This window comes from Ascidia mentula, chromosome 5 (assembly GCF_947561715.1).
Source record: "Ascidia mentula chromosome 5, kaAscMent1.1, whole genome shotgun sequence".
In the NCBI taxonomy this organism is placed as follows: Eukaryota; Metazoa; Chordata; class Ascidiacea; order Phlebobranchia; family Ascidiidae; genus Ascidia; species Ascidia mentula.
Genome location: NC_138570.1, coordinates 21,782,218 through 21,789,993, shown reverse-complemented (window position 1 = coordinate 21,789,993; position 7,776 = coordinate 21,782,218). Strand labels below are relative to the sequence as shown.

The window sequence follows — 7,776 nt, the reverse complement described above, 5'->3', positions numbered from 1 at the left end:
ATTCAATTTTAGGCCTGGCGACCCACAGACTCATATTAGTTTGGAAACTTTTTAGGATAAGGGCGAAGCCACACAACAATATATCAGTTTTCGGCATTTATGGCTTTAAATGAGAATAGCCATGATACACATACCTTGTAAAAGTCTCCACCAGCAATACATAAAAACATAAAAATCTGTTCTTCTGGCAAAGATAAAACGTAACTTTATTCACCGATGTTTCGCCGGTTATTCAACAAGGCTTCCTCAAGGTAATGGTACAGCACACACTAACGCCAAAAAACGTGCCAACACGAAAAAGGGGATAACGCTAACACCGCTTGTAAAATCATGTGATGTATAAAAAATGGGCGGGAAAACTACAGTTACAGTAATTTGTTATAGAGCACCGGGAAGTAAACGCACTGTTCCCTATCATTAACACAGCAATTGTTCTTGTGGATGTGGAGCGCTTCTAGGAAGAGGCGATGCACATGTACGCATCAACAACTATATGCGCGTTTTCAAGGAGTCTACAGGCAAAATCGAAGGAATTCTAGACAACACCTCGTTGGCATCGCTTTACTCTTATATAAAAGAAGGCGCAGTGCGGAATATTGCAACAGGAAGAAAAAGGTGTCCAGAGAAGCTCGATTTGTGGCATGGTAAAATAATTGATTCGCGGGTCAAGAGCGCGAATAAAGAGTGGGTTACGAACATGTCAGACCACGAACTCACACCTGAGCAACATGGTGTCTTAGCGCTTGGATTAAACTTTGCCGTTTCGTCTAACGCTGTACCATGGAAACAGATGTTAGCATCCATCGAGAAGGGCCTTGTTGGCCAACCTGCCCACGTCAAATCTCTGTTGCAAGGCAAGGTGGTAGGGTGTATTCGTGTTACACCCAATGTGCCAAGATCATATTCGTCAGCGATACAAGAACTTAGAAACAATCGCAGCATTGTCATTTTGCCAGCCGATAAAGGAAACCGCACTGTTGTGATGAACCGGTCCGAATACACTGATAAGTTGCTGGTACTTTTAGATGACACCACAACTTATAAAAAGTTGACGAGAAATCCAACCCCTTCGTTAGAACGCAAGGTAAACCGGTTTGTGGGTTACCGTCATAGAGAAAGAGAAGCGTTGTCGGTTGTAGAGTTTCGGCAGCTACACTGCAGACCTCAGTTGTATGGGCTTCCTAAAGTCCATAAACCAGGCATTCCGCTGAGGCTCATCGTTTCTTTTATTGGCTCTCCAAGCTACATGCTTGCGAAGTACCTCGCAAGAGTCATTGCCCCATTAATTGGCACCGGTCCACATCATGTCAGGAACTCGCATGAGTTTGCAGTAGATGTTAGGAGTGTGGAAATAGCGGGAAGAGAGTGTATGGAGTCATTTGACGTTGTCTCCTTATTCACAAATGTACCACTGGTTCTTGCTGTCAAAACGGTCATGGACCGTTTACAAGAAGACGAAAATCTCGAAGAGCGAACGCTATTGTCGCGTGAGGACATTGCTGAAGGGCTTAATTTATGCCTAAACGCGACATATTTCTCTTTTCAAGGGGATTTTTACCAACAGGTATTTGGCACGGCGATGGGTTCCCCCATCTCCGTTGTGATTGCCAATGTGGTAATGGAGACGATTAAAAACAAAGCGCTGGCAACATTTTCACATCCTCCACGTTTTTGGAGACGTTACGTTGATGATACGTTTTGCATTATCGATATTTTGGTCCTCAAGTCCTTCCTTGCCCACCTGAACGGCATTGAGGAATCTATAAAGTTTACTTTGGAGGAAGAAATTAATAAGAAACTACCATTCTTGGATGTGGAAGTATACCGGAACGTGGACGGCAAAATCGGCACTCGTGTCTACCGAAAGCCGACTCACACCAACCGCTACCATTCCCTCCAGTCGGCGCATCCGCTACAACACAAAAAGGCGGTTGTCAGGTCCCTGATGGAAAGAGCTGATGCCTTGGTCTCAAGCAAAGAAGATTATTATGAAGAGATCACTATCATCCGGAATGCGCTAAGGAAAAACGCGTATCCCTCGTGGATATTACGTTGAAGATCGGCCGTCACACACCAAGACCCGACGCCAACCTACGGCACGGTGGTTCTTCCCTACGTCCCCACACTCACCGAGACTTTGCAGCGAATGCTGACAGATTATGGGATTAAGGTATACATCAGACCCCATACAACACTCCGCAGTTTGGTGTCGCACCCCATTGTCATGGAGGTAGCGAAACCAAAAGGAGTGGTTTATTCAATTCCGTGTGGAGAGTGCGAGGGTGTCTACATCGGGGAAACCGGAAGAGCCTTGAAAACCAGAATTAAGGAGCACCGCCGCGACGCAAATAAGACAGCGTTAGCCAAGCATGCTGCCTTAAAAGGTCATCAGATCGCCTTTGACAAGGCTAAGGTTTTGGAAAAGGAGGTGGACCATACAAAGCGCCTCTTCCGAGAAGCGCTCCACATCCACAAGAATAATCGCTGTGTTAATGATAGGGAACAGTGCGTTTACTTCCCGGTGCTCTATAACAAATTACTGTAACTGTAGTTTTCCCGCCCATTTTTTATACATCACATGATTTTACAAGCGGTGTTAGCGTTATCCACTTTTTCGTGTTGGCACGTTTTTTGGCGTTAGTTGTGTGCTGTACCATTTACCTTGAGGAAGCCTTGTTGAATAACAGGCGAAACGTCGGTGAATAAAGTTACGTTTTATCTTTGCCAGAAGAACAGATTATTAAGTTACAATATGCCTGGCAGCAACAAAAACATTATATTTATAAAAACATACGAGTAAAAACCAATAAGAGTATATTTACTACTACCATTACGAACCATAATGACGCGAGGCGAAATAACTTTTCGCCAATTGCTTCTGAATCACTTCGTCTTCTTGGCTGGTCCGAATCAGCCACATTTGATCTGCTTTCTGTGAAAGTATGTTATAGATTTCAAGATCCAAGTAGATTTTGCGATTATGTTATCTGCAAGTCATACCCAGCACTTTAGTTGGAGGTGAGAAGTTATTGGAGGTGACATTTTCATCTACAAAAAACATACATTGGCAATTTTGGTGGAAAACAATGTTCGTACAACTTTATTTTTACTGAAGTATATTTCATTTCCTCAAAAAAACAAAAAACGGACCAAATTTTTACCACACAAATGCTGCTTTTCTTTTTGATGAAGTTTTTCCATCTTTTGGTTACGTCACTTGCAACGTTGAAAGCAGTGACATATTGGTATTTTTTCTACTGTAGATGACGCTTGAGTGCGGAACCTTCCCTCAACGCGAAACACAGGCTTCAAGTTACGCCTCAACTACTATGTAAAACGTAACGGTTACGACCCACTGATACTAAACACACCCAGTCTCCTCGCAACCAGCATTCAGTTGGTAAGTGTGTAGTAGTTTGCTGATTCACTGAAGGTTTGCAAGGGTTAATATTTGTCACTAAGCTTGTTCTAGCTGACTTTGCGAGCAATCAGTTAAGAAACCGTGAAACTCAGCCTCATTGTGAGGTGGGCAGGTTTCTACATTAATATTGAACTGAGGAAACGTTATGTGGAAACGGTTTGTAGAAAATGTTGATTTTTTCGTATTTGTGGAGTTAACTTTTAATATAATCAGTTGTGAAGACAATTGTGCACACGGTCTTAACAATGCAGCAGTACAGCTGGTGACTGACGACGGTCTGGTCGACCAACAATCCACACAGACACTATTTGAGTTGTATGTGGAGGTTAAATATAAACATTACATTTTATGATTATATTTGCGATCAATCAACTTACCAACGTTGGAATTCAAGGATGTAATTTTAATGGTTCTCAAACTGTTCGTTGCGTAACCTCGGTGGGTCGTTTCGAATATGGCGTCGGGTAAATTTAAACCCGGCCTTGCACAATAATCGGTGCGTCACAAGTACTGTGCATATCTCCAAATGCGTCGCACTGCAATATGTTCATTTACTTATTTGTTGCCACACCGGGATTCGAACCCACGACATCCTGTGGACGAATCCCGATCGCGTTTTTGTGTTTGAATGATTTGGATGCTTTAACCGATGTAGAAGTTTTATGTCATTCGATGTGCTCTCCAGCGACACCTATCTTATCGGCCACAGATATAATGTCATTTCCTTCAATGACGTAACAGCGGTCGGTCTCGCTTTGCAATTAATTGATTTGATTGAAGTTGGTAAATGATGCGTGACGTCAAGTAGCAAATGTGGAGACTCACAGTTTTATGTACGGTTGTGAATGCGTACAGAAGATAACATTTAATCGATAGCAAACAAAACAAGATCTTGCTTTATTTACTTGCGATAAAGTGCACAGCAGTAGTTTAGCGTTGATTAAATTATTCCGGCAATTACTAAGTTATTTATTCCAACATTTAATTTAGTTATTTGGCTAATTAAAAAGCACTGATTTGTTTATCAAATGTAGTATCACCCTGTATTGTGTTCTGTTGGAATGTGACTGCAGCGTATATGCAGAGAAACTTATACGCAGCAAATGATGTAACCCATAGTATATCTTGGCGTTGAAATGGTGATAACTTATCATATACCCTTATCATGTTAATACATACTGGCACGATTATGTAGGCATAACTTGTTTGTTTCAACGTACTGAACAATGTTTGGCGATCTTGATGATGACGTAGATTAAGTATGGAATGAGTGGATCGCAAAATACAGTGAGTTTATTCCTGGTTTCCACCAAATTGCTTCAATAAGTTTCATTCTTAGTTTACATCGATTTAACATTTAGAGTTATGTTGCAGTTATTTCGATGGTTTGCAGACAAACAATATTTAAACGAGGACGAACTTCGTGAAAGAAAAAGTATTTGGGAAAGAAGTTTAGCTGAAGTGAAAGAACACAATGAAGATTTCAAGACTGGAAAGTTCACATACAGGATTTCACTAACACAGTTCAGCGATCGGGTAAAAAGGAGACAACACATGTCCAAACAACGCAGTAATGTTTCATACAATGGTGGCTGATACAGCTAGACTGCGATACCTGGGCTGCGGAATCTGTTAACCTAATAATTTCCAGCTAAGTTTTGAATAAACGTTTGTTTAACTACATTTCAAAACAGAAAAACGATGAAATCCCATGGATGGACGATCGGAATGTGGCAGAATGTTACAGACCGCCCTTGTTGTTCGGAGCAACGAAAGAACCTCAAGAAACTGAACCAGATGTTGGCATTGAGGGACCCAACCCTGAAAGTATTGACTGGAGGATCAAGGGTTGTGTAACACCCGTGCAAGACCAAGGAACTGAGTTACCCGCTTGCTGGATATTCAGTGCAGTAAGTGTTCGTAACAAATATCTAACTGCTGGTATAACTACTGTGATTTAAATATGTAGGTAGCAGCCGTTGAATCTCATCACAAGATAAATAACGGAGAATTGGTCAAACTTTCTGAACAACAATTAGTTGATTGTGACAAAAAGGGTGGAGGAACAGGAGATCTGGAAGGGGCGTTTGATTACATTCGAAGGAATGGAGTCGTTTTTGAACATGAATATCCGTTCATTGGCAAGGTTGGTTCAACGAAAATCCATTTTTAATATTAAACAATAATTGGATCTTCAGTGTGCTTTTTACCTCATAACATACTTCCCATAGACGTCTCTTACTAAAGTACCTTGTAGATTGCCAGAGTTATAACGTAACCACCACTAAAGTACTGGTTTCTGCAAAGAAAAGTCTTGAAAAGAGATACGTTTAATTGTATCTTCCAGTACTGGTTAGTTTTGAGAAACCAAACATCGAAATCAGCAAAACTTATTAGGTTGAACCATTTGTAATCGAAATTTACGAAAATATCTTCGTAAATAAAAAGTTACATAGCATACATCATGATTTGGCGAATATATGCTAACGACAAGGTAGTTACATTGGACAGAGAACACGATGCAGAGATGGTCCTTGTGGACGTATCGGAATGAAAGGATTCAAGAAAATAAAAGGATGTGAAAAACAACTTGAAAATGTGGTGGCGAAAGTTGGGCCGGTTGCTGTCAGTTTGGTTGCTTCAAATAAATCCAAATTCCTCGCTCACACCAATTATGAAGGTAACTTTTTGAAAACAACTTCTTATAACTTGCCTCCTTGTGACCAAATATTAAATATTATGCAGCAATATTATGATGATTTAACTTTCAGACATATTTTATGATCCTAATTGGGAAAAAGGTTTAAATCCATCGAACGAAAACGCATTACGTCACACAGTGTTGGTCGTTGGTTATGGAAAAGATCAGAGCAAACCACGTGGCGAGGACAAGTACTGGATTATCAAGAACAGGTATACGATCATGGTTTTGTGTAAATGCCATGAAGACAACATGTTATGAAACAATTAGCTGCCAATGTGGAACAAACTACGAAAAAGGGTTTAAATTAGCAAAGTGTTTATCGTTTATATCGTGCACAATTATACCTTGAACAAGACACATCCTTGTTGCTAGAGTCTTAAAAAACTTCATACAAATACTTAAACTCCTTAAAAATTTCCAATATTTGCTCAGTTGGGGAGTTGGTGAAAATGATTTAGGTTTTAAGAAAATTTCCAAAGATCGAGACAACAATTGTTCTGTTTCCGGACGAGCAATTTATCCTGTTGGCGTGGGTTGCTACTCACCAGAGGAAAGCTAGACCACAGTTAATAAATGTCAATGTGCTAAGAAGAATAAAAACATAACAAGGACTCTAGTAAAATAGTTTTTAAGTTTCCTTCTTTAAGTTTTCAAGATTAAGCTTTCCGTGGCGTATCGCTGCCATGTAATTTTCTCGTGATTTTTCTGGTGTGTTTGTTGGTCGTTTCCATTGCGCCAGTTTTCCTGTGTAAAGTTTAACCCGGTTTTCCAGTATCTGATTGTCTTCTGTTAAATGCTTGCTGTGAACAATCTTTTTTCAGAACCTCTAAATCGTCACACCTCTCTGTAGTATATAAAGTGTGCTTTTATCAGTCTCAGCCTCTACTACTTAACCTAATAGTCTTCGCTTTGTGTGTTAACTCTGTACTTGTATACCGAAAGTGTAGTAGTTAATGCGTGTGTCTAATTCTTTGACTAACTTGATATCAATGTAGTTTTAATGAAGTAATAAAGATGTATGTAGTGTAATTCTCTGCATCGGGAGATTTATGTATCGCAAAATTGAAAAACAAATTCTAAAACAATGTTGTAATTTAAGAGCGCAATTCATTGTAACGTAAATAAAAAATTGGGTAAATTCAATATTATCAAGTGTACATAAAACTAATATCAAAGGAGCAAAAATCCATGTTTAATATTTGCATCCAAGTAATAAATGCTTAACTGATCGGAACCGGGGGCACCCTGGGGTTGTGGATTATTGATTTAGGCGTGTGTGAGAAGTCACAAGGTTTGTGTCAAAAAACTTCAAATTTTAACATTCTGCCCCAGGCTTTAATGCAGATTCTTACGTCAATTTGTCTGACTCGCGCCTCGAAATTTCGTTGCTGCATTCGTGCAACTTTGAAACGTAAATTCCAATGCGAACCGTTTGTGGCTTTGTAATTATCATGCTTTTTGTCTTTGGTTAATATTGAAGCCAGATAATTGTCCATGCATTAACGGTTTGGTATTTCGACAATTTCTACGAAGGAATGTGAACCGTTAAGTTATCATTATATACCTCTAGTTGTTCAGCCACAATTTACACTTCCGTCGGAATTTTTATGTTATTTGTGGAACAATCTATTCCGGTGACGTTAACATGGAC

General features: G+C 39.9%; 2 protein-coding genes across 3 annotated transcripts; both read left to right on the top strand.

Moving 5' to 3' along the window:
- Positions 1-697: 697 nt before the first annotated feature.
- LOC145903225 (uncharacterized) lies at positions 698-2,056 on the top strand. Its single transcript, XM_082991290.1, has one exon. It carries the CDS (start codon positions 698-700, stop codon positions 2,054-2,056), a length of 1,359 nt encoding a protein of 452 aa, XP_082847416.1.
- Positions 2,057-3,420: 1,364 nt separating this feature from the next.
- LOC145902709 (digestive cysteine proteinase 2-like) lies at positions 3,421-7,220 on the top strand. 2 transcript variants are annotated; one of them, XM_082990792.1, is made up of 6 exons: positions 3,421-4,957; positions 5,116-5,331; positions 5,391-5,567; positions 5,933-6,101; positions 6,193-6,334; positions 6,584-7,220. In XM_082990792.1, the coding sequence occupies exons 1-6, from the start codon at positions 4,787-4,789 to the stop codon at positions 6,588-6,590; spliced, it is 882 nt and encodes a 293-aa protein (XP_082846918.1). In that variant the 5' UTR covers positions 3,421-4,786; the 3' UTR covers positions 6,591-7,220. The 2 variants fall into 2 exon arrangements, with proteins under 2 accessions (XP_082846918.1, XP_082846917.1); XM_082990791.1 differs by having other exon boundaries at positions 6,558-7,220.
- Positions 7,221-7,776: the final 556 nt, after the last annotated feature.

Bases quoted from the DNA above. Each gene is read 5' to 3' on its own strand.
- LOC145903225 (XM_082991290.1), top strand. From the start codon at position 698: ATGTCAGACCACGAACTCACACCTGAGCAACATGGTGTCTTAGCGCTT.
- LOC145902709 (XM_082990791.1), top strand. From the start codon at position 4,787: ATGTTGCAGTTATTTCGATGGTTTGCAGACAAACAATATTTAAACGAG. The intron at 6,102-6,192 runs GTAACTTTTTGA...TTTAACTTTCAG, and splicing joins CGCTCACACCAATTATGAAG to ACATATTTTATGATCCTAAT. The intron at 6,335-6,557 runs GTATACGATCAT...ATATTTGCTCAG, and splicing joins TACTGGATTATCAAGAACAG to TTGGGGAGTTGGTGAAAATG.